At 44.6% G+C, this 27,545-nt stretch overlaps 1 protein-coding gene across 3 annotated transcripts; it reads left to right on the top strand.

Annotated features, from left to right (window-relative positions):
- Positions 1–1,399: 1,399 nt before the first annotated feature.
- Positions 1,400–27,179, top strand: LOC132825997 (gastrula zinc finger protein xLCGF3.1-like). 3 transcript variants are annotated; one of them, XM_060841704.1, is made up of 2 exons: positions 1,400–1,482; positions 24,974–27,179. In XM_060841704.1, the coding sequence occupies exon 2, from the start codon at positions 25,079–25,081 to the stop codon at positions 25,979–25,981; it is 903 nt and encodes a 300-aa protein (XP_060697687.1). In that variant the 5' UTR covers positions 1,400–1,482; positions 24,974–25,078; the 3' UTR covers positions 25,982–27,179. The 3 variants fall into 3 exon arrangements, with proteins under 3 accessions (XP_060697687.1, XP_060697688.1, XP_060697686.1); XM_060841705.1 differs by having other exon boundaries at positions 1,418–1,482; positions 24,988–27,179; XM_060841703.1 differs by having other exon boundaries at positions 1,438–1,497; positions 24,988–27,179.
- The last annotated feature ends 366 nt before the right edge of the window (positions 27,180–27,545 follow it).

Here is a 27,545-nt window from a genome sequence, read left to right on the forward strand (position 1 = left end):
AAAATGTAGAAGACTTAAAATCAGAAATCCACAGGAGCTTGGAATTCAAATCAAATATTTTGGAGGAAAAAAAACCAAAAGAACTATGGGTGCTGGATATCAGGAACAGAAATAGGAATTGCTGGGAACACTCAGCAGGTCTGGCAGCATTTGTGGAGAGAAAGCAGTGTTATTGTTTCAAGTCCCATGACCCTTCTTCAGGGTTGAGAGGCTGGACGAGAGTACTGAGAAAGGTGTGACGACAAAATTTCAAAATAAGGATAAGAATTTCAATATCTTGTTGCTTTGTTACCCAGAAAATGTAAACATAAGTGAGCACAGGGTGAACATCACTGGGTACATGGAAACACACAAACAGCAGATTTTTGGTAGACCTGAAGATGACAGGGAGGTGGGATATGGGAGCCCAGCTGGGGGTATGTTTCGGGAGTTAAGTCTGGAGGTAGCATAAGAATTTTAGCTATAGATAAACTGAATTGTTACAGGGGTTGAAATATGTGGTCTTTGTGATGATGGGAAATGTGTGGTGAAATATTTCACCATAGCTGTGAACAGTCTGGTTCAGCCTCAGCCAGGGAGAGGGATGGAGTCAGTGGTGAGGGAGTGCTGTTTGGCTCCCAGCCTGGACTGGCATTTAGTACTGTCTGATTAAATGTGGTCTACACCCCTTTACAGGCTGGAGCAGACTTGACAGCAAAACTGAGTTGTGAACCAACTATCAGCTTCGTTCAGACAAGTTGTGGAGGAGTTTATCTGTTGCCAAGCAAACTACAATGACAAACTCAGACATTGAATTCGGGTTATACTGCTGATGTCAATAACTAGGCGGTAGAGCACTGGAAGGACTTCTCGAAGCTTTTGCAGCATCAGTCTCCTTCCTCTCTGTTGGATTTTGAATCTTCTCTCCATTCCACAGACCTTTCTTGAGAATCTCTTTTGTTCTTCTGATGACTCCTCTCCCTCTGCCAAGTCACATCATATGAACAACTCCACCTCACTGAACCATGTGGTGTTCTGCAAATTCCTCATTATTGTGTTTCCTCTTCCCTCCGGGTTGCTATATTTATAACATTTATTTCCCCAACATTTCTCTATTCGCTGACAGGCCAGTGTCACAAGCTATCTTTACCTTTTACCTGCAGGACTCCTTTCCAAACACGACTTAAAATGCCAGGATCTGTCACTAACATCTGTCCGATAATGTCTCGAAGTTTAGTTTATCTCCTGTGCTGAAGACCAGCGACGTCAGTTTATCGTGATAACGGAAAACACTGCGCATGCTCCACTTCACCCTTCTCCCCAGGTGGAGGATGAGCGCGCGGCACCAATAGGAGGAGGGGGCGGGACTGGAGGACCGTATGGACCTCCATCCAATCAGAGTGGGTGAGACTAAGGTAGATCACGTGATGCCGCAGCACGGCGCAGTGCTCGAGGTTTGGGAAGTTACAGAGAACGTGGGATTCGGTAGAAAACAACGGAAAGGTAGAGGGAAATGATGTTAGTATGGACCGAGAGTTATTACACACATTCGGTGTACAGCGGGAAATACAAATTTGAAACTGAGAGTTTCGTATTTGCAGCAAACGGGAAAGGTCTTCAGATAGAGATAGGCCCAAGTTACCAGCACCATGTTTATTGGGGGCAATGATCGGCGGGATACATGCGCAGGCGCCAACCTTTTTGGCCCGGGGGGGGGGAGGCAAGCTGCAGCGGGCGGACATGCAGCCTTTCCCGGCAGAGTCTCATTGGACACAGCAAATTCAAACCAAGAAAAATGTTTGTTTCTTCTGGATTTTGATTTAGCAAGTTTAAAATCAGAATTTGACTTGGAAGTGCTGGTGTTGGACAGAGGTGGACAAAGTTAAGAAAATCACACAACACCAGGTTATAGTCCAACAGGTTTATTTGGAAGTACTAGCTTTCAGAGCGCTGCTCCTTTATCAGGTGATTGTGGAAGTTAAGATCATGTCCAAAGAAGTTATAGCCAAACGAGTCCAGCATCATAGAGATGTGATACAGTAAACAATTTTAGATTAAACTTTCATCTTTTTATAATCAGATGTGCTGCTTTATATTCTTTGATATATAAATCCCAGAACTTTGTTTAAATTACATTCTCAAGTTAGCTCAGCTGTTTAAAAAGCTGAGCTAACTTGAGAATGTGATTTAAAAGATCTTGGACTGTTACGGTTGCAGAAAGGATATTTGAGGACTTGTCTATTGAGATAGCATGGGCTGAGGTTAGAAACAAGAAACAAGAGGTCACTTTGTTGGGAGTTTTCTCTTGGCCTCTGAATAATTCCAGCAATGTAGACAAAAGGACAGCAAAGATGATTCTTGATAGGAGTGAGTGTGACAGGGTAGTTGTTATGGGGTCTTTAACTTTCCAAATATTGACCGTGATTACTATAGTACAGGGACTTTAGATGGGTCAGTTTGTGTCCAATGTGTGCAGAAGGGTTTCCTGATACAGTATATATACAGAGTTTAGATCAGAGTGGTGCTGGTAAAGCACAGCAGGTCAGGCAGCATGGAGGCTTTTTAAATCTCTCTTTCTGCCTCTATTTCTATTTCTGATGAAGGGCTTTTGCGCGAAACATTGATTTTCTTGCTCCTCGGATGCTGCCTGACCTGCTGTGCTTTTCCAGCACCACTGATCCAAAAAACAGTATGTAGACAGGCCAAGAAGGGGTGAGACCACACTAGATTTGGTACAGGGTAATGAACCCAGCCAGGTGTTAGATTTAGAGGTAGGTGAGCACCTTGGTGATAGTGACCACAAATTGGTTATGTTTATGATGGATAGGTATATACCGCGGAGCAAGAGTTATAGCTGGAGGGAAGACAATTATGATGCAATTAAGCAAGATTTACGATTAGTAGGGTGGAGAGTATACTACAAGGGATGGGCACAATTGAAATGTGGAGCTTTTTCAAGGACCAGCTACTGCAGGTCCTTGATGAGTATGCACCTGTTAGACAGGGAGGAAGTTGTTTGGTGTGGGAGCCATGTTTTACGAAGGAAGTTTAATCTCTTGACAAGAGGAAGACAAAGGCTTATGTTAGGATGAGATGTGATGGCTCAGTTAGCATGCTTGAAATATACAGGTCTGCCAGAAAAGACCTAAAGGGAGAGCTAAGAAGAGCCAGGAGGAGACATGAGAAGTCATTGCCGGATAGGATCAAGGAAATCCCTAAGGCTTTCTATAGCTATCTCAGGAATAAAAGAATGAGTAAAGTAAGATCAGGGCAACCAGCCCTCCGCTCCAATCCCAACCAGCCCTCCACTCCCTCCGCTCTAATCCCAACCTCACCATCAAACCCGCAGACAAGGGAGGCACGGTAGTAGTTTGGCGCACCGACCTTTATACCGCTGAGGCCAAACGCCAGCTCGCGGACACCTCTTATCGCCCCCTCGACCACGACCCCACCTCCCACCACCAAACCATCATCTCCCTGACCATCCATAACCTCATCACCTCAGGGGATCTCCCATCCACCGCCTCCAACCTCATAGTCTCACAACCCCGCACCACCCATTTCTACCTCCTGCCCAAAATCCACAAACCTGAATGCCCCGGCCGACCCATTGTCTCAGCCTGCTCCTGCCCCACCGAACTCATCTCCGCATACCTTGACACAGTACTGTCCCCTTTAGTCCAAGAACTCCCCACCTACGTTCGGGACACCACCCACGCCCTCCACCTCCTCCAGGATTTTCGCTTCCCCGGTCCCCAACGCCTTATCTTCACGATGGACATCCAGTCCCTCTACACCTCCATTCCCCCATCACGAAGGACTCAAAGCCCTCCGCTTCTTCCTTTCCCGCCGCACCAACCAGTACCCTTCCACTGACACCCTCCTTCGACTGACTGAACTGGTCCTCACCCTGAATAACTTCTCTTTTCAATTCTCCCACTTCCTCCAAACTAAAGGAGTTGCCATGGGCACCCGCATGGGCCCCAGCTATGCCTGTCTCTTCGTAGGATATGTGGAACAGTCCATCTTCCACAACTACACTGGCACTGCCCCCCATCTTTTCCTCCGCTACATCGATGACTGTACCAGCACTGCCTCGTGCTCCTACGAGGAGGTTGAACAGTTCATCCACTTTACTAACACCTTCCATCCCGACCTCAAATTCACCTGGACTGTCTCAGACTCCTCCCTCCCCTTCCTAGACCTTTCCATTTCTATCTCGGGCGACCGACTCAACACAGACATCTACTATAAACCGACTGACTCCCACAGCTATCTGGACTACACCACCTCCCACCCTGCCCCCTGTAAAAACTCCATCCCATATTCCCAATTCCTTCGTCTCCGCCGCATCTGCTCCCAGGAGGACCAGTTCCAACACCGCACAGCCCAGATGGCCTCCTTCTTCAAGGACCGCAGATACCCCTCAAACGTGATCGACGATGCCCTCCACCGCATCTCCTCCACTTCCCGCTCCTCCGCCCTTGAGCCCCGCTCCTCCAACCGCCACCAAGACAGAACCCCACTGGTTCTCACCTACCACCCCACCAACCTCCGTATACAACGTTTCATCCGCCGTCATTTCCGCCACCTCCAAACGGACCCCACCACCAGGGATATATTTCCCTCCCCTCCCCTATCAGCGTTCCGCAAAGACCATTCCCTTCGTGACTCCCTCGTCAGGTCCACACCCCCCACCAACCCAACCTCCACTCCTGGCACCTTCCCCTGCAACCGCAGGAAATGTAAAACTTGCGCCCACACCTCCTCCCTCACTTCCCTCCAAAGCCCCAAGGGATCCTTCCATATCCACCACAAGTTCACCTGTACCTCCACACACATCATCTATTGCATCCGCTGCACCCGATGTAGCCTCCTCTATATTGGGGAGACGGGCCGCTTACTTGCGGAACGCTTCAGAGAACACCTCTGGGACGCCCGGACCAACCAACCCAACCACTTTAACTCTCCCTCCCACTCCACCGAGGACATGCAGGTCCTTGGACTCCTCCACCGGCAGAACATAACAACACGACGGCTGGAGGAGGAGCGCCTCATCTTCCGCCTGGGAACCCTCCAACCACAAGGGATGAACTCAGATTTCTCCAGTTTCCTCATTTCCCCTCCCCCCACCTTGTCTCAGTCGGTTCCCTCAACTCAGCACCGCCCTCCTAACCTGCAATCTTCTTCCTGACCTCTCCGCCCCCACCCCACTCCGGCCTATCACCCTCACCTTGACCTCCTTCCACCTATCACATCTCCATCTCCCCTCCCCCAAGTCCCTCCTCCCTACCTTTTATCTTAGCCTGCTTGGCACACTCTCCTCATTCCTGATGAAGGGCTTATGCCCGAAACGTCGAATTTCCTATTCCTTGGATGCTGCCTAACCTGCTGTGCTTTAACCAGCAACACATTTTCAACTAAGAACCGGGCAATCAAGGATAGCAGTGGGAGGTTGTATGTGGAGTCAGAGGAGATAGAGAAGCACTAAATGAATACTTTTCACCAGTATTCACAGTAGAAAAAGATAATGTTGTCAAGGTGAATACTAAGATACAGGCTATTAGCCTAGATGGGATTGAGGCTCACAAGGAAAACATAAAAATAAATAAGTCCATTAGGCCAGATGAGATTTATCCTAGGATTGTCTGGGAAGCCCGGGAGGAGATTGCCTTTGATCTTTATGTTGTCATTATTTACAAGAATAGTGTCAGAAGACTGGAGGATAGCAAATGTTGTCCCCTTGTTCAAGAAGGGGAGCATAGACAACCCTGGTAATTGGAGACCAGTGAGCCTTAATTTGGTTGTTAGTAAAGTGTTGGAAAGGGTTACAAGAGATTGGATTTATAAAATTCTAAAAAGGAATAAGTTGATCAGGGATAGTCAACAAGGTTTCGTGAAGGGTAGGTCGTCCCTCACAAACCTTTATTGAGTTCTTTTGAGAAGATGAGCAAACAGATGGATGAGGGTAAAGCAGTTGATGTGGTGGATATGGATTTCAGTAAGGCGTTTGATAAGGTTCCCCACGGTAGATTATTGCACAAAATACGAGGCATGGGATTGAGGGTGATTTAGCAGTTTAGATCAGAATTTGGCTAGCTGAAAGAAAACATAGGGTGGTTTTTGATGGGAAATCCCATCCTGGAGTTCAGTAATGGAGTTCGTGGGTGGCACAGTGGTTAGCACTGCTGCCTCACAGCGCCTGAGACCCGGGTTCATTTTCCGACTCAGGTGACTGACTGTGTGGAGTTTGCACGTTCTCCCCGTGTCTGCGTGGGTTTCCTCCGGGTGCTCTGGTTTCCTCCCACAGTCCAAAGATGTGCGGGTCAGGTGAATTGGCCATGCTAAATTGCCCTTAGTGTTAGGTAAGGGGTAAATGTAGGGGAATGGGTGAGTTGCGCTTCAGCGGGTCGGTGTGGACTTGTTGGGCCGAAGGGCCTGTTTCCACACTAAGTAATCTAATCTAATGAGTGGTGTACCACAAGGATCTGTTTTGGTCATTTCTATAAATGACCTGGATGAGGGCATAGAAGGATGGGTTACTAAATGTGTGGATGACAATAAGGTCAGTATATTTGTGGATAGGTTACAGAGTGACATAGACAAGCTGCTGAGCTGGTCTAAGAGATGGCAAATGGAGTTTAATGTGGAAAAGTGTGAGGCGATTCACTTTGGAAGGAGTAACAGGAATGCAGAGTACTGGGCTACTTGTAATGTTCTTGGTAATGTAGATGAGTAGAGAGATCTCAGTGTCCAAGTACATCGATCCCTGAAAGTTGCCACTCATGTTGATAGGGTTATTAAGAAGGCATACACTGTGTTACCTTTTATTGTTAGAGGGATGGAGTTTCTGAGCCACAAGGTCAAGCTGCAGCTGTGCAAGACTCTGGTGTAGCCGCACTTGTAGTATTGCATGTAGTTCTGGTCACCACATTATGGGAAGGATGTGGAAGCTTCAGAGGAGATTTACGAGGATGTTGCATGAGGAAAGGCTGAGGGACCTGAGGTTTTTGTTAGAAGAAGGTTGAAAGGTGACTTAATTGAGACAAATAAGATAATCCGAGAGTTAGATAAGATGGACAGTGAGAGCCTTTTTCTTCAGATGGTGATGGCTAGCACGAGTGGACATAGCTTTAAATTGAGGGGTGATAGATATAGGACAGACGTCAGAGGTAGTTCCTCTACTCTGTAGTAGGGGCATGAAACGCACTGTGTTCAACAGTAGTGGACTCGCCAACTTTAAGGCCATTTAAATGGTCATTGGATAAGCACATGGATGAGAATGGAATTATGTAGGTAAGATGGGCTTCAGGTTGGTTTCACAGGTCAGTGCAACATCGAGGGCCAAAGGACCCGTACTGTGCTGTAATATTCTATGTTAGTGTGGAGGGTGTTGCAGGGCTGAGAAAGCTGATGCTGTGGTTGTATTTTCTGGTGCATTGGTAGATGTCATGTGGTCCATCCAGCTTGTTGAGACTTTGCAGTGACTAATACAATGAGTGACTTGCTGGGCCACTGTCAGGTTGGCAGGTTTCTTTCCCTAAAGGACATTAGGGATTTTTCTGCCATTGACAATGGTTACATGGCAATCAGTAGATTCTTAATTCCAGTTTTTTTTTGTCTTGAATTCACAGGCACCATCTGCCAAATCTGGACTTCCAGTTTTAATAGTCTGGATAAAAATTAAATACATCAGGTTTGTTTAGTGTCTTTTAAATCTCACTAACACAGGTTTTGTTGATGTCCAAAACACTGTCCATCATCCTGTCTCTTCCATTCTTCCCAACAAGAGTGAGGAGCACATGGAGTTTCTCTGTCACTAAAATTGAGACAATCCAATAACTGCCTTTGCTGCTTCCCTCCCTTCCACTAACCCACCAAGCCAAACTGCCTTGCATGGTGCTCCTTGTTTTAGTACAAAACTTGGATCTTCCTCCAGTCTCTCATCAGGTCATACCAGAGTTCATCTTGACCCTTTTACCCTATTCTTGCTAAACTACAGACATTCCAACTCTCTCTTTTCTCCTCCTCATCAATTCACAGATATTGTTCCTTGTTCTGTCTATCTCTTTTCTGGTTATGTCCTTCTCAGCAGATCTGTTAAAACAATATTTGACCTCCCCATCGTTGGAAAATCCTGCTCCATCTCCATTTTCTCTTTCTTTTCTGAATTCCTTGTATTTGGTGTCTCTCAAAGATCTATCCTTAGACGCTCCTGTTTCTCACCTACATACTGCCAGGAGGTGACATCGTCCAAAAGCACAGTGTTAGTGTCACGTGTACACTGACAATGTCCAGCTCTACCTCCCCACTATCCTTGTCCATTGCTCCACTGTTACTCAGTTATCAAACTGCTTATCATGCTTCTACTATTCAATTAGCTGAAATTTCCTCTAGTAAACTTTATGATGGTTAACCCAATTGCCTACCAGTATTATTACAACTTACTTCTCCTCAATGCTGAATCCCACGCTCTTGCTGGGAACTGCCTGAAGCTGAACTACACTATTCATAATATTGCTCTCATATCTGATCCCAACATGAACATCTGACCTCACATCTACTCATTCACATACCCCAGAAATTTCAATCTCTAAAGATTTCCTTATTTCCACCTCATCCCAGCTCATTTGCTAATGAAGTCCTTGCCCATGTCTGGGTTGCCTTTAAATTGCTAGTTCAGAAATGTAACCCTTGATTCCCTGACCCATTAAGAGTTTGTTCTGACACTGTCCCCTAATGGGAAACATCCTCTCATCACTTATGCTGTCAAACCTCTCAAGAATCCTCTATGTTTCAATGAGATCACTTCTCATTCTCCAGAATCCAATGAATTGATCTCAACCTGTCAAGTCTTCGATTAAAAGATATTTCCTCCAAATTAGGGATCATTCAGTGAATCTTTTCTGAAATGTCTCCAGTGAAGTGACGTATTTCCTTCAATAAGGGAACCAAAACTGCTCCCATTACTCCAGATGTGGTCTCACTAGCACTTTGTACAGTTGCCCTAAGACATTGACTCCAAACTCTTGTACTGCAAACAGCTTGAAATAAGGAACAGTACTCTATTACCCTGGATGTAAGTTTGCTTGCTGAGTTGGAAGATTCGAACCATCCAGCTCAGTGAGCAAACTTACATTCAAAACCTTAACCTAAGCTACAAATCTTCTCAAAACTCACTAATTCTGTTACCCTTCCTGATTATCTGTTGCAACTGTGCTAGCTCTGTGTTTCCTGTACAATTACCCCCAAGTCCCTTTCTGTACAGCTTTTTACAGCTTTCACTGTTTAAATAGTACTGTTTTTATTTGTGGTCTCCTCAAAATGAGTAGCATCACATTTTCTCACATTATACTTGCTGCCAACTTGTCTCTCTGTGAAGTGTTTGTAACCCTCGCAGAACTTGACTGTTACATCCTTTCTGTGAGATCCTCCCTCTTCTTCTGAATTCTTTACTGGAAGCACTGGGCAGTGGGACACGTGTAATCCCTGTCTTTGGAAAGACTGGGAAGAGCTTGCTGTCCATTGTGCAGAATGGAGACAACTTCTCCATCGAGCTGCATTAGCCTTTCACACACAGTCTTATTGATGAGGTAGAGAGGCAGCCCATAAGGAAACAATAGAAAGCAAGTCCTGCTCTCTGCATCTCATTGACACATGGGACAGAATGTTCCAAGAGTTAAAGATCTGCTGTTGTATTCATTCACTGATTTCCCCCTGAGTTGACTGCTGACCTCCACAAGGGGTAATGTGCGGTAGGGAGAATACATGGTCATCCTGGGTCAGGAGGAGAGGGTGGTGTGAATTTCTACCCTGGACTGACAGTGGTGGATTTTATGACCTTGTGTTACTGGATATTCCAAGTGGATTTGCAGGGGGGAATCACAATAATGGTAACATCAAACTGATAGGATGAATCAATTCATCAGGACTGGGTGTAAGTATTGCGTTCTGGCTCATTTCCACTTACTGTATCAAACTTCTCCCTTAAAACAGTTTGATAGATCTTCCTCAAAACCTTCAATATGTGTCCTGTAATCCTTTTCTGATCAGTTGATCAGTAAGTTTTATCATTCTAATGTATATCTTTTTCTAAACACCTCTATCACAGTTCACCTCAACTTCATTGGCTACAAGGAAAACAATCTCAATTTCTCCAAACCCCGGATTCCTCAATATCTGTTTGCTATCTATAAAGGTACACATCCGGATTGTTTTGGAACATTCTCCACTTGTCTGCATCAGTGCAGGCCCCAACAATGTTAATGAAAGTGAACATCCTCCAGGACAAAGCACTGCCTGAGTGGTGTCCCATCCACCACCTTCAACATTCCCTCTCCCACCCCCGAGGTACAGTCAACATTGTCCTACCATAATGGTGCTGCTCACTCTCATTAGGGAAAGGTGCCTGGTGGTGGTTTAACCTGAAGGTTACCACAGCCCACGCAAGGGGAGAGGTTGAGAAGGAGAGTCCTTCTTTTGTAGATAATTGTTCTTGATGTATATCGGCAGCACCCATGTCACATGAATGAATACTATAAAAAAAACCCGAATGCTGCAACTAAAATCCCTCGTTCTGCTCTGCTGCTCTCAAGGACCCTTCCATCCTTCCCAACGTGTGGGTGATCTGCCCCCTCTCGGGGACCCTGTCATCCTTCCCAACATGTGAGGCGTCTCTGGTTTGCACAGACCCAGATGCTCTGTTTCCTTTGGGTGATGCCGTCACACAGTGTCAGTTACACTGACCCTCACTGTCTGTAGGGGTAGGAGACACAGAAATCCCGATAACATTTAACATGTAATCAGATGCACACTTGCAATGCCAAGGCAGACTGATCTATGGGCGAAGGGATGGAAAATGGGATTTAAAGTAGTTAAGTGGTTTTCTTTACTAGCACAGAACCAATGGCCACAGAGCCCTTTTCTGTACTGTAGACCTTTGAGACACTTAATTTAGGAATATGACAAGCCCCGTTTGAAACCAGGTCAGATAAGGTGATATTAGAATAGATGACGTGTTTTTGGAATGAAAGTGAGGTAGAGAGGTGGAGCAATTTCAAAGGAAATTCTGGAGTTGGGGGCCTAGGATTCTGAAAGTGCACCATCAAGTGGACAAATAAAAATGGAGTATATCTTGGAGAAAGTGTGGACTGCAGGTGCTGGAAATCAGTCAAAAAATGTAATGCTGGAAAAACACAACCACTCAGGCAGGATCCGAGGTACAGGAAAATCGATCATAAGCTCTTCATCAGGAATGCTTCATCAGCAGTTTCTCTTCTGTAATGTGAACTGTTTTCAAAACTTAAATATTTATTTCTGAGTTCTCTGGCCTCTGTTTCTTTCTCAACAGTTACACAAAAATATTTATTTAATATCTTTCCCTTCTACTGAGGTTCAACATAAAGACAACCTCTTTGATCTTTAAGGGGCACAACTCTCTAATTGCTCTCTTGCTCTTACTGTACTTGTAGAATCTCTTGGGATTATCCTTAACTTTATTTGCCAAGGCTATCTTGTATCCTCTTTTTGCCTTCCTGATCTCCCTATTAAGAATGTTCCTACACTCTCTATACTGTTCAAGAGATTTACTTGAATTCAGTAAACAAATACTTCACTATCCAAACCTTTAACACTGTAGAAGTCCCAGTCAATATTTGGAAAATTAAAATCATCTACTATTACATATATCTGAGATCTCTCTTCATGTTTGTTCCTCAATTTCTTTCCATAGTACAATACCATCAAGGTGAACAGTCCTCTTTTTAATTTGAAACATTGTGTCATGAGTAGAGGGAGGGTTTTTTTAATATAGAGTCAGAGGTCTACAGCATGGAAACAGATCCTTTGGTCTAACTCATCCATGCTGACCAGATATCCTAACCTAACCTAGTCCCATTTTCCAGCATTTAGCCGACATTCCCCCCAAACCCTTCCTATTCATATCCCCATCCAGCTGCCTTTTAAATGTTGTAATTTTACCAGCCTCTGGCTACTCATTCTGTACACACACCACTCTGTGATACTGAGATGTTTCTAGATTAAATTTTTAAACATATAGGTACAAAGTTATTCTAGAGCAGCGTTTTTAGAGCAGACTGTGCCTCTGGGTCTGTAGATTAAGGTGCAGAGATGGCCTTTTGAAGAGTGATGTTGACTTCCTGTCAGATATGGGTGATTAGAGAGAATTTCAATGATCCTGGTGGTGAAGTCTATGGGAAAGGTGGTTGCAAATCCTATTGGATAGCATTGATCAGTTGGAGTGGCAGTTAGAGGAAATAAGGAATTTACGGAGCCAGGAGTGTGATAGGTGGCAGTTTCATGATGAAAGGGTACCACATATACAGTCAGGTAAATGGGCTACCTCCAGGAAATATAGGAGAGGGAGGCAGATAGTGCAGGAGTCTCATGTGGCTGTCCCTGTCTCAAATAATTATGTTGTATTTGAAAAAGTAGGGGGTGATGATAAACTCTGAGGGGAATGTAGCACTGAAAGTCAGGTTTCTGGTACTGTGACTAGCTCTATTGCAGTGAGAAGTGTATCAGGTTCCAAGCGAGCAGTGGTGACAGGGGACTCCGTGGTCAAGAGCACAGTCTGCCATTTCTGCAGTCGACAGTGAGACATCAGAATGGTGTGTTGCCTTCCTGATACCAGATTCAAGGATGTCTGTGAGAAGGTGCAGAATGTACTTGAAAGTTATCTGCGACCAATGATGTAGAACATAGAAAACTACAGCGCAATACAGGCCCTTTGACCCTTGATGTTGTGCCGATCCAAGCCCACCTAACCTACACTAGCCCACTATCCTCCATATGCCTATCTAATGCCTGTTTAGATGCCCACAAAGAGGGAGAGTCCACCACTGCTACTGGCAGGACATTCCATGAACTCACCACTCGCTGAGTAAAGAATCTACCCCTAACATCTGTCCTATACCTACCTCCCCTTAATTTAAAGCTATGCCCCCTTGAATTAGCTGACTCCATAAGTGGAAAAAGGTTCTCATTGTCAACCCTATCTAAACCCCTAATCATCTTGTACACCTCTATCAAATCACCCCTAAACCTTCTTTTCTCCAATGAAAACAGCCCCAAGTACCTCAGCCTTTCCTCATACGATCTTCCTACCATACCAGGCAACATCCTGGTAAACCACCTCTGCACCCGTTCCAGTGCCTCCACATCCTTCCTATAGCATGGCGACCAAAACTGCACACAATACTCCAGATGTGGCTGCACCAGAGTCTTATACAACTGCAATATGACCTCAGGACTCCGGAACTCAATTCCTCTACCAATAAAAGCCAGTACGCTATATGCCTCCTTCACAGCACTATTTACCTAGGTGGCAACTTTCAGAGATCTGTGTACATGGACACCAAGATCCCTCTGCTCATCCACACTACCAAGTATCCGACCATTAGCCCAGTACTCCATCTTCTTGTTACTCTTACCAAAGTGAATCACTTCACACTTAGCTACATTGAACTCCATTTGCCACCCTTCTGCCCAACTCTGCAGCTTATCTATATCCCGCTGTAACCTGCCACATCCTTCCTCACTGTCAACAACTCCACCAACTTTCGTATCATCCGCAAACTTGCTCACCCAACCTTCTAGCCCCTCCTCCAGGTCATTTATAAAAAATGACAAACAGCAATGGTCCCAAAACAGATCCTTGCGGAACACTGCTCGTAACTGCACTCCAAGATGAACCTTTACCATCAACTACTACCCTCTGTCTTCTTCCAGCCAGCCAATTCCTAATCCAAACCTCCAACTCACCCTCAATGCCATACCTCCGTATTTTTTGCAGTAGCCTACCCTGGGAAACCTTATCAAATGCCTTACTAAAATCCATATACACCACATCTGCTGCTTTACCCCCGTCCACCTCCTTTAGTCACCTTCTCAAAGAATTCAATAAGGTTTGTGAGGCACGACCTGCCCTTCACAAAACCATGCTGACTATCCTTGATCACATTATTCCTATCCAGATGTTCATAAATCCTATCCTTTACAATTCTCTCTAAGACTTTGCCCACAACAGAAGTGAGACTCACCGGCCTATAGTTACTAGGGTTATCCCTTTTTGAACAAGGGAACCACATTTGCTATCCTCCAGTCTTCTGGCACTATTCCTGTAGACACCGAGAACATAAAAATCAAGGCCAATGGCTCTGCAATCTCCTCCCTTGCTTCCCAGAGAATCCTAGGATAAATGCCATCAGGCCCAGGGGACTTATCTATTTTCACCCTTTCCAGAATTTCCAACACCTCTTCCCTACATACCTCAAAGCCATCCATTCTAATTAATTGTGACTCAATATTCACATCGGCAACAATGTCCTGTTCCTGAGTGAATACTGACGAAAAGTATTTATTCAGCGTCTCCCCAATTTCTTCAGCCTCCACATGCAACTTCCCACTACTATCCTTGACTTGACCTATTCCTACCCTAGTCATTCTTTTATTCCTGACATATCTATAGAAAGCTTTTGGGTTTTCCCTAATCCTACCAACCAAGGACTTTTCATGTCCCCTCCTTGCTGCTCTTAGCTCTCTCTTTAGATCCTTCCTGGCTAGCTTATAACTCTCAATCGCCCCAATTGAACCTTCACGCCTCATCTTTCCATAGGCCGCCCTCTTCCCTTTAACAAGGGATTCCAATTCCTTATTAAACCACGGCTCCTTCACACAACCCTTTCCTCCCTGCCTGACAGGTACATACTTATCAAGGACACTCAATAGTTGCTCCTTGAACAAGCTCCACATATCGATTGTGCCCTTCTCTTGAAGCCTACTTTTCCAAACCATGCATCCTAAGTCATGCCTCATCGCATCATAATTTCCCTGTCCCCAGGTATAACTCTTGCCCTGTAGTGCACACTTATCCCTCTCCATCACTGGAGTAAAAGTCACCGAATTGTGGTCAATGTCCCCAAAGTGCTCCCCTACCTCCAATTCTAACAGCTGACCTGGTTCGTTACCCAGAACCAAATCCAGTATGGCCTCACCTCTTGTTGGCCTGTCTACACATTGTGTCAGGAAACCCTCCTGCACACATTAGACAAACACCAACCCATCTAACGTACTTGAGCTATAGCTTTCCCAGTCAATATCTGGAAAGTTAAAGACCCCATAACAACCACCCTATTACTTTCACTCTTCTCCTGAATCATCCTGGCAATCCTTTCTTCTACATCTCTAGGACTATTAGGAGGCCTGTAGAAAACTCCTAACAGGGTGACCTCACCTTTCCTATTTCTAACCTCAGCCCAAACTACCTCAGATGGCGAGTCTTCAGCCATCGTCCATTCCACTGCTGTAATACTAACCTTGACAAGCAATGCCTCACTTCCCCCTCTTTTACCCCCACCTCTGACCCTACTAAAACACTTAAACCCTGGAACCTGCAACAGCCAATCCTGTCCCTGTTCTACCCATGTCTCCGTAATAGCCACAACATCGAAATCCCAGATACCAACTCACGCTGCAAGTTCACCTACCTTATTTCATACACTTCTCGCATTGAAGTATACATACTTCAAGCCACCTTCCTGTTTACAGGCACCCTCCTTCGAGATTGATGCCATGTTCCTAACCTCCCTACACTCAAGGTCCTGCGCCCTAAAGCTACAGTCTAGGTTCCCGTGCCCCTGCAGAGTTAGTTTAAAACCCCCCAAAAAGCACTAGCAAATCTCCCCCCAAGGATACTGGTGCCCCTCAGGTTCAGGTGTGGACCATCCTGTATATAGAAGTCCCACCTTCCCCAGAAAGAACCCCAGTTGTCCAGATACTGGAATCCCTCCTTCCTGCACCATCCCTGTAGCCACGCATTTAACTGTTCTCTCTCCCTATTCCTCGACTCTCTATCATGTGGCACAGGTAACAAACCAGAAACAACAACTGTTTGTTCGAACTCTGAGCTTCCAACCTAGCTCCCTGAAAACCTGCCTAGCATCCTCATCCCTCTTCCTACCTATGTCGTTGGTGTCAATGTGGAGCACGACTTCAGGCTGCTCCCCCTCCCCCTTAAGGACCCGGAAAACACGATCAAGAGACGTCATGTACCCTTGCACCTGGGAGGCAACATACCAAACGTGAGTCTCTCTCGCCCCCACAAAACCGCCTATCTGTGCCCCAAACTATCGAGTCCCCAATAACTATTGCTCTGCTCTTCTCTACCCTTCCCTTCTGAGCAACAGGGACAGGCTCCGTGCCAGAGGCATGAACCCCATTGCTTACCCCTGGTAAGTCGTCTCCCCCACAAGTATCCAAAACCGTTTACTTGTTCTTGAGGTGAACGGCCACAGGGGGTCCCTGCACTGGCTGCTTCCTCCCAGTTCCCCATCTGTCTACAATCTTTGGAGTTACTACTTCCCTAAAGCTCCGAACTATGACCCCCTCTGCCTCCCGAATGATCCTAAGTTCATTCAACTCCAGCTCCAGTTCCCTAACACGGTCTTGGAGGAGCTGGAGATGGGTGCACTTCCTGCAAGTGTAATCAGCAGGGACGATCATGGCATCCCTCATCTCAAACATGTTGCAAGAGGAACATTGCACTGCCTTCGCTGCCATCCCTCTAAAAGTAACCTTTAAAAAAACTAGGTCTAAACAGTCAAACAAGCAAAATGCAGCACTTACCTGCTTACCACAACGGGCCTAATAATTAGGTTAGAGGAGGAGGGTGGGTGGGAGGCCTCGGGTTCCTCTCCTGCACGCCTTTATAGAGAAAACCTATCCAGGTAAGCTTGCGCTATACCAGCTTCCGGGTCCGCTCCGCGCTTTTTGAAAAAAAGAACTTTTTAAATTTATACCGTTAAACAAATGTAACTGCGTCTACAAACAGACACTGCCAAACAACCCTTACCTGCTCCGCCAAGAGGAAGACAAAACTATGTAGTTGTGATGAGAGAATGTAGGAAATCAGGCAGGAGGTTAAAATGCAGGACCTCCTGGGTTGTAATATCTGGATTACTCCTGGTGCCATGTGCTAGTGAGTATTGGAATAACGGGATAGAACAGATGAATGCATGGCTGATAAGCAGGTGCAGAGAGTAGGATTCACACTTTTGGGTCATTGGAATGTCTTCTGGGGTAGAATTGACCTGCAAAAGAAAGACGGTTTGCACCTGAATTGGAAGGGGACTAATATCCAGGCAGGGACATTTGCTTGTACTGCGCCGGAGGCCTTAAACCAAAAAGGGATTCGGGGTAGACCCAAAGAGATACTGAGAAAAGCGAGAAGTGTGGTCCTGGTACAGTTGCGAAGTCAAACAATCAGGGCAGGCAAGAGCAAGGCAGAGAACAAGGTAGGGCTAACAAATTACTCTGCATTTATTTCAATCCAAGAGACCTGACAGAGAAGGCAGATGAACTCAGGGCATGGTTGAGAACATGGGACTGGGATATCACAGCAATTACAGAGATATGGCTCAGGGATGGGCAGGACTAGCAGCTTAATGTTCCAGGGTATAGATAATATAGGAAAGAAGGGTGGGGGGGGAGGTTGTAAATGAGGAGAGGGAGTGGCACTTTTGTTTAGGGATTACATTAAGGCTGTACTTGGGTGGAGATATTCCGGAGTATGTCCAGTGAAGTTATTTTTGCAGAACTGAGAAAAAAAGAATATGGTGATCACCTTATTGGGATTATACATAGCCCCCTGCCAATTAGCAAGAAATTGAGAAGCAAATTTAGAGGGAGGTGTCAGTTATCTGTAACAATGATAGGGGTTTCTACCTTTGTCGGAGAAATGTCCTGTTTCCAATGAACCTGGTAGGCAGACCTTGTGAAATTGACACATTTGTTTATTTCAAGATATTGTGGGAAGAGGTCAATGACCGCTCAGAACTGATGAGTCATAACCTCTTGCTCAGCTACAGAACAACCTGGATTAGCCAAACGAGACGGGCGGGCAGTATTTTATTTAGATAATTGATCTGATCGTGAACAAGCAGTAATTTGAGTGCCGGTTTTCCGAATATGCCTCGGTTATCTGGCAATGCACGCCACAATGCTGTTTTACTGAAAACTGATCAGATCATAAACAAGCAGTAAATTGAGTGCCAGTAATCAGACATACCTCAAATATTCAGCAATGCATGCCATAATGCTATTTAACTGAATGCTGAGTTGCCTAATGCTGTTTATGGTACCTTGAGATCTTGTTTAGATAATTCGAAAATTGAGGTCGCACTGCAAAAATTTATAAAGGGTTACAAATGGCTGATTGTTGGTTACAGATCAATACAGGTTTAACCACAATAGATAGTTTAACAATATTAAAAAAGCTAACAATACTGTTGGCCTAACAACATTGATGAATTGAACAATGGTAACAGGAGGCTTACAATATTACTAGTCTAACAACATTGATTAGTTGAACAATCAATGTTGTTAGACAAGCAATATTGGGGGGGGGGGGGGGGGGGGGGGAAGAGAGAGAGGAGAGACTGATCAGTGTGCGCAGAAGTACAGCAGTATAGTCAGTAAAGGAATCCAATTAGCGGGCCATTTGTTGTGGTTCTGTTCGCCGAGCTGGGAATTTGTGTTGCAGATGTTTCGTCCCCTATCGAGGTGGCATCCTCAGTGCTTGGGGCTCCCAGGGGACGAAACGTCTGCAACTCAAATTCCTAGCTCGGTGAACAGAACCACAACAACGAGCACCCGAGCTACAAATCTTCTTCCAAACTAGCGGGCCATTTAACTAAAGTTTCCTCCGTTCTAAACCTGTCACCCAATTCCTAAGGATCTGTATCCCTCTGCTCCCCACCTACTCATGCATCTGTTCAGACACACATTAAATGAATCTACTGTGCCTGCCTGTACTACCTCTGCTGGCAATGCCTTCCAGGCACCTACCACTCTGTGTAAAGTACTTGCTGCATCTATCCCCCTTAAACTTTTCATATCTCAACTTGAACATGTGACCTCCTGGTATTGAATCCTTCACCCTGATAAAAAGCTTATCTCTCTATCTACCCTGCCTATACCTCAACCAGGTCCCCCCTCAATCTCCTTTTTTCTAATGAAAACAAACCTTACCTACTCAACCTCTCTTCATAGCTAGCATCTTCCATACCAAACCTTCTCTGCACCCTCTCTAAAGCGTCCACATCCTTTTGGTAATGTGGCGCCCAGAACTTACATAGTATTCTAAATGCAGCCAAACCAATGTCTTGTAAAAATTTTAACATGACCTGCCAGCTCTTATACTCAATGCTCCATCCGATGAAGGCGAACATACTATATGCCTTCTTGACCACTCTATCCACCTGTGCAGCAACCTTCACGGTACAATGCACCTGATCTCCCAGATCTCTCTGCTCATCAACTTCTCCCAAGGTACTTCACTCTAGAATTAGACTTCCCAAAATGCATCACCTCACATTTGCCTGGATTGAACTCCATCTGCTGCTTCTCTGCCTAACTCTCCAGTCTATCTATATTCTCCTTTGTTCTTTAAGAGTCCCCTTTGCTTTCTGCTACTCCATCAATCTTCATGTCATCTGCAAACTTACTGAGCAGACCAACAACGCCCTCTTCCAGATCATTTATCACAAACAACTGTGGCCCAGCACTGATCCCTGGTCACCTATCTCCATTTTGAGAAACTCCCTTCAATTACTACTCTCGGCCTCCTGTTGCTTAACCTGTTCTTTATCCACCCTAGGTAGAACACCCTGCACACCATGTGACTTCACTTTCTCCTTTAGTTTACCATTGGGTTTACAAGGCTGCACTATGAATGCTGAATGGTTCAATGAGAGTGCAGTGGAGTTGGGTGAGAACAGTGAGGTGAGACAGGGAGAGGGTGAAGCTGAAAGACTGGATGTAGTGCTAGTCTCAGTTTGGGCTGTTCGGAAAGTCACATGGTCCCAATGGGAACAGCCAATTTCTAAGTGATATTTGTGGAGGTTTTGTTTTAAATTTAAATTTTAAAATATAATATATCAGCTTAAATGGACATTTCATTACCTTACTAGGTGACATCTTCAGTGGACTTTATACAAAGCAATGCTGAAACTTCCTGCTTTCTATTTATATGTTTGGGTTTCTTTGGGTTGGTGATGTCACTTCCTTTCGGGATGATATTTCCTGTGGTTAAGTCACTTCCTGTTCCTTTTTGTCAGGGGGCAGTAGATGGAGTTTAACTCTGTGCTTGTTGGTAGAGTTCTGGTTGGAATGCCATGCTTCTAGGAATTCTCATGCATGTCTTTGTTTGGCTCGTCCTAGGATGGATGTATTGTCCCAGTCGAGGTGATGTCCTTTCTCATCTGTATGTGAGGATACTAGTGAGAGAGGGTCATGTCTTTTTGTGGCTAATTGGTGTTCATGTATCCATGATTGAAAGATCCTATACAGATAATGAGCAAAACTAACATCAGTTACAAAATACTGTGAAAGGACTGTGACAAAAACAGGCAGAAAACTAGCCACCAGGATAGATGAACACCAACTAGCCACAAAAAAATATGACCTTCTCTCACCAGTATCCTCACATTTGGATGAGGAAGGACACCACCTCGACTGGGACAATACATCTATCTAAGACAAGCCAAACAAAGACATGCACGAGAATTCCTAGAAGCATGGCATTCCAACCAGAACTCGATCAACAAACACATCGAGTTTAAACCCCATCTACCACCCCCTGAGAAAAGGAACAGGAAGTGACTTCACCACAGGAAATAATATCACCAAAGGAAATGATGTCACCAGTCCAAAGAAACGCAAACATATAAATAGAAAGCAGGAAATTTCAGCATTGCTTTGCATGAAGTCCATTGAAGATGTTACCAAGTAAGGTAATGGAATGTCTGGAAATGAACCTTTCAACTCGGCGAGCAAACCTACATCCAAAACCTCAACCTGAGATTAAAACTCGCTAATATGTTAAAATGCTGGTTATAGAGTCATAGAGATGTACAGCATGGAAACAGACCCTTCAGTCCATGCCAACCAGATATCCCAACCCAATCTAGTCCCACCTGTCAGCACCTGACCCATATCCCTCCAAACTCTTCCTATTCATATATCAATCCAAATCAACTTCCACCACTCCCTCTGGCAGCTCATTCTGTACATGAACCACCCTCTGTGTGAAAAGGTTGCCCCTTAGGTCTCTTTTATATCTTTCCCCTCTCACCCTAAACCTATGGCCACTAGTTCTGGACTCCCCAACACCAGGGAAAAGACTTTGTCTATTTAACCTATCCATGCCCCTCATGATTTTATGAACCTCTTATAAGGTTTATAAACCCCTCATCCTCCGACACTCCAGGGAAGACAGCCCTAGCCCATTCAGCCTCTCTCTGTAACTGAAATCTTCCAACCTTGGCAACAACCTTGTAAATCTTTTCTGAACCCTTTCAAGTTACGCAACATCCTTCTGATAGTAAGGAGACCAGAATTGCAAGCAATATTCTAACAGTGGCCTAACCAATGTCCTGTACAGCTGCAACATAACCTCCCAACTCTTGTACTCAGTATTCTGACTGTTAAAAGAAAGCATACCAAACGCGTTCTTCACTATCTTATCTACCTATGACTCAACTTTCAAGGAGCTATGAACCTTCACTCCAAGGTGTCTTTGTTCAGCAACACTCCCAAGGACCTTACCATTAAGCGTATAAATCCTGCTAGGGTTTGCTTTCCTGAAATGCAGCACATCTCAGTTATCTGAATTAAACTCCATCTGCCACTTCTCAGCCTATTGGCCCATCTGGTCAAGATCCTGTTGTAATCTGAGGTAACCCTCTTTGCTGTTCACTACACCTCCAAATTTGATGTCATCTGCAAACTTACTAACTGTACCTGTTATGCTCACATCCAAATCATTTATGTAAATGAGAAAAAGTAGAGGACCCAGCACCAATCCTTGTGGCACTCCCCTGGTCACAGGCCTCCAGTATGGAAAAACAACCCTCTACCACCACCTTCTACCTTTGAGCCAGTTCTGTATCCCAAAGGCTAGTTCTCCCTGAATTCCGTGAGATCTAACCTTGCCGAACACCGTACTGAAGTCCATATAGATCACATCTACCGCTCTGCCCTCTTCAATCCTCTTGATTCAGTTTTTTTGAAAAAGTAACAAAGTTTGTGAGACATGGTTTCCCATGCACAAAGCCTTGTTGACTATCCTTAATCAGTCCTTGCCTTTCCAAATACATGTACATCCTGTCCCTCAGGATTCCCTCCAGCAACTTGCTCACCACTGATGTCCGGCTCACCGGTCTATAGTTTCCTGGGCTCGTCCTTACCATCCTTCTTAAACAGTGGCACCATGTCAGCCAACCTCCAGTCTTCCAGCACCTCACCTATGACTATCAATGATACAAATATCTCAGCAAGAGGCCCAAGCATCACTTTCCTTGCTTTCCACAGAGTTCTAAGGTACACCTGATCAGGTCCTGGGGATTTATCCACCTTTATGCATTTCAAGACATCCAGCACTTCCTCCTCTGTAATATGGACATTTTGCAAGGTGTCACCATCTATTTCCTGACATTCCATATCTTCCATATCCTTTTCCACAGTAAATACTGATGCAAATACTCATTTAGTATCTCCCCCATTTTGTGCGGCTCCACACAAAAGCCGCCTTGCTGATCTTTGAGGGGCCCTATTCTCTCCCTAGTTACCCTTTTGTTCTTAATGTATTTGTAAAAACCCTTTGCCTCAAATGTAATAATATCAGACTTGCTCCCAGTGCCACGTGCTAGCCAGAGCAAGAATAAGCGGATAGATCAGATGAGTATATGGCTTGAGCCATGGTGTATCAGAGAAGCGTTTAGATTCCTGGGGCATTTGGACCATTTTTGTGTTGTCTGTACATGCCTGACCACTTGTCCCTGGGTACAGCTGGGACTAAAATCTCCTTGTGGAGGCTTTTGCCAGTTCCATTGGTGAGGTTAGGGTAAGGGGGATGGGAAAGTGTTGGTGTAAATGGGTCTGATTTAGATCAGAAAATGGAGGGTAGAATATTAGTTACTGATGTAGTCAGCACCTCCAAGACAAAAGAAGGGAGGATTAAACATACATCAGTCCTGACATCCCAGGACTCAGTCTGGTGAACCTCCTTCACTCTCTCACAATAGCCAGGGCATCCTTTCTTGGAACAAAGGTGCACACAGTACTCCAGGTTTGGGCTCACCATGGCCCTTATGGAAAGATATCTCTGCTCCTGTACTTGAATCCTTTCACTGTGAAGGCCAACATATCATTTGCATTCTTCACTGCTTGCCACTCCTGTCTGATTCCTAAAAGAGAGAATCACAGAGGAACATGTAACAAAATGGGGTAAGAGTCTCTGACATTAAATTGTTGAAATTAATGTCCCCATCGTAGTCATGCCAATCATCAAGCCCTTATTTACTCTTTCCATTTTCTAGCACCCAGCATGTAACCTATATGGTAGTGCCTTGTATGAACATTTAAACATTTCTTCGGGTTGCAATGTTTCCTTCATCTGTCACCATTTCAGATGCTGCCAGACCTGTTGAGGATCTCCAGCACTTTGTTTTTATTTCAGATTTCCACCATTTTACTTAAACTCTCAAAGTCATAGAGATGTACTGTATGGAAACAAACCTTTCAGTCCAACTCGTCCATCTTGATCAAATATCCAAAACTGATCTAGTGCCATCTGTCAGCATTAGGCCCATATCCCTCTGAGCACTTCCTAATCATGTACCTATCCAGATGCCTTTTAAATGTTGTAATTGTACAGCCTCCTCAATGTCTTCTGACAGCTCATTCCATACTTGCACCACCCTTTTGTGTGGAAAGATTGAAAAGGCACCCCAGAGGCAATCTTTCCCCTCTCACATTAGACACTCCCTCTAACGCTGAACTCCTACCTGGGGAAAAAAAAGGTCCTTGTCTATTCCTCTTATCTGTACAAGATAACCCTCAGCCTTTGACCAATCCAAGAAAAAAGTCTCAGCCTATTCAGCCTCTCTTTATCTCAATCCCTCCAATCCTAACAATAACATTGTAGATCTTTTCTGAAACCTTTGAAGTTAACAAGGTAGACTCTTTGAGATGTACAGCATGGAAACAGCCCCATCAATCCAACTTGTCCATCCAGACCGGCATTCCAGACGTCACCTAGCCAATGCCCTGTACAACTGCAACTTGACCTCCCTGCTCCTATACTTAATCCACTGAGTATAGTAGCTCAAATACAAAATGCTGCCTTCACTATCCTGTCTGCCTGTGACTCCACTTTGAAGAAACTGTGAACCTGCACTCCAAAGTCTCTTTGTTTGACAACAATTCCCAGGAACTTACCGTTAAGTGTTTAAGTCCGACCCTGGTAACATCTTTCTGCAATCAGGGAGTCGAGAATTGAGCAGGGTTCTAAAAGTGACCTCACCAATCTCCTATATAGCTGCAATGTGACCTTCCAACCCCTATACTCAATCATAGAATCCTGACAGTCTGGAAGCTGTTTGGCCAATGGACCCACACCAGATGTCTGAAGAACATCCTATCCCTTCAATCCTGCTCTGTTATCTTACTTTTTAGATTAGAATCAATCTGAACATCAGGTCATAGACAACATACTGTCTAGCTATCACCATTGTTAACAGCTAACCCGAGAATGCAACTTTTTTTTTAAAAAATTGTGATTTACACATGAAAGTGAAACTATCACCATATTCTAACAGATGAAAGGCTTAACAGACAATCAATTTTTCAATGTATAATTTCAGTTACATCACACTGCAAATTTTTGCTATCCCTCCACTATCACCTGATGAAGGAGCGTCGCTCCGAAAGCTAGTGTGCTTCCAATTAAACCTGTTGGACTATAACCTAGTGTTGTGTGCTTTTTAACTTTGTACACCCCAGTCCAACACCAGCATCTCCAAATCATGTGTTCTTCTGGTTTCTCCTAATCCATTTGGTTTCTGTTTGAAAGGCTGTTTTGCAAAGAGGTTGTTTCAAATTCACATCCAGATCTGACAGTCACTGTGTTTGTAAGAATCTCTATCTTAGGATTTTGAGCATTGAAGGAAAAAGCACCATTCACACTGGGGAGAAACACGTATCGTCTGTGTGTGGAAGAGTCTGTGAAAATTCATCTGAAATGTCCAAACGCCAGCGCAGTCACACTGGGGAGAGACCATGGAAGTGTGAGGATTGTGGGAAGGGATTTCTTTACCCATCCCGTCTGGAAACACACCAACGAAGTCACACTGGGGAGAAGCCGTTCACCTGCTCAGATTGTGGGATGGGATTCACTCAGTCGTCCCACCTGCTGACACATCAGCGAGTTCATACCGGGGAGAGACCATTCACCTGCTCCCAGTGTGGGAAAGGATTCAGTCGGTCATTCAACCTATTGAAACACCAGCGAGTTCACAATGGGGAGAGACCATTCATCTGTTCTGAATGTGGAAAAGGATTCACTCGATTATCTAAACTGCCAGAACATCAGGGAGAACATGCTGGAGAGAAAACACTCACCTGCTCTGCTTGTGGAAAGGAATTCACTCAGTCTTCCCAGTGTGAACTGGCTGGTGTATCTGCAGGTTGGAAGAGACTATTCACTTGCTCCATGTGTGGCAAAGGATTCACTCAATCATCCACCCTGCTCAGACACCAGCGGGTTCACACTGGGGAGAGACCATTCACTTGTTCCCTGTGTGGGAAAGGATTCAGTCAGTTATCCAACCTGCGGATACACCAGCGAATTCACACTGGGGAAAGACCATTCACCTGTCCTGAATGTGGAAAGGGATTCATTTGCTCATCTAAACTGCTGGAACACCAGGGGGTTCACACTGGGGAGAAACCATTCACTTGCTCAGTGTGTGGGAAAGGATTCACTCAGTCATCCAAGCTGCAGAGACACCAGCGAGTTCACACTGGGGAGAAGCCATTCACTTGCTCCACTTGTGGGAAGGGGTTTACCCAATCATCCAGCCTGCAGAGACACCAGCGACTTCACACTGCAGAGAAACATTCACTCGGTGTACACACCAGCTGATGCACCAGTGTGTTCATTCTGGGGAGAGACTGTTTCCTTGTTCCATATGTTGGAAGGGATTCACCCCGTCATCCAAACTGTTAATGCACCAGTGAAATGACACTGGGTGGATCCTGTTCACCTTCTGTGTTTGTGTAAAAGGATTTACTGCTTGCAAACACACGATTGCAGGTCAAGGGTTTTGCTTTTCCTGACATCAAGGAATGTACCTTGGTTATTGGGCTGTTTGTATTAATTTTAAATAAACTCAGCTTTACAAAAGGAGCTGACAATGTAGGTAAATGTTGATACAATTGTGTATTTGTGTGATAAGTTTGAAAATGATCACATTGTCGCTGTACATCAACACACAGTTACACTGAGTAAAGACTATCTACTTGCATATTGTTTGTAAAGTTATTTTGTGGATCAACAGAACTGTTTGAACAGCAATGGGTTCCCTCATAACTGTCAGTGATGGATTTGATGCTGCTGTTGGCTATATCCAGAAACGTGGTATGATGATAATTATAAAATCACAGGTTCAGTAACCTGTTTGGATAAAAATAAATCAAATCGGCTTTTTGTTAAAACTATGAGCAAAGAGACCTTGGAGTGCAGGTTCATAGCTCCTTGAAAGTAAAGTCGCAGGTAGATAGGATAGTGAAGAAGGCGTTTGATATGCTTTCCTTTATTGGTCAGAGCTTTGAGTACAGGAGTTGGGAGATCATGTTGCAGCTGTACAGGACATTGGTTAGGCCATTTTTGGAATAATGCATGCAATTCTGGTCTCCTTCCTATCAGAAGGATGTTGTGAAACTTGAAAGGGTTCAGAAAAGATTTATAAGGATGTTGCCAGGGTTGGAAGATTTCAGCTACAGAGAGAGGCTGAATGGGCTAGGGCTGTTTTCCCTGCAGTGTTGGAGGATGAGGGGAGACCTTAGAGGTTTATAAAATCTTGAGGGACATGGATAGGATAAATGGACAAAGTCATTTCACTGAGGTGGGGGAGTCCAGATCTAGAGGGGAAAGATCAAAAGGGACCGAAGGGGCAACAGGTAACTAATTCCAGTCTCATTGTTTCATTAATGTTTCTCATTTGGTGAACAGCGTTGTTATCTCAAATTAGTTGTTTCTTTCAAACTATAGATTCTAGATAAAAATTCTTCAGATAATCACAATAACTGTAAAACTTTATATGCCAGGTATCTCCTTACTCTTTTCCCTTACTGCTTCTGTGATAGTATTCTTCAGCTAATGAGACATTAACAGTAAAAGTAATTATAAAACTTTTATAATTGAAAAAGTAATATTACAACTTTTTCATATGAGGAGTGATAGAATTTGACAATGATAAGAATTTGAATACAAACAACAGAATTCAAGCACACCTTTGAGATAAGCATGTCAGGGTCATGTCTGAAGGAGAACAGATAGTAACTTTGGAATGCAACATAGAAAATTCAAAGGCTGACAGATAACAACAACTGTTAGTCATTGTGAAAATCAAGGGAACCTAGGGCTGTCCATAGAGGTGTCCCATCATTCATCAGATGTTTCATAGGTTTGGTTGTATAGAGAAAGG

Source organism: Hemiscyllium ocellatum, chromosome 21 (assembly GCF_020745735.1).
Source record: "Hemiscyllium ocellatum isolate sHemOce1 chromosome 21, sHemOce1.pat.X.cur, whole genome shotgun sequence".
NCBI lineage: Eukaryota > Metazoa > Chordata > Chondrichthyes > Orectolobiformes > Hemiscylliidae > Hemiscyllium > Hemiscyllium ocellatum.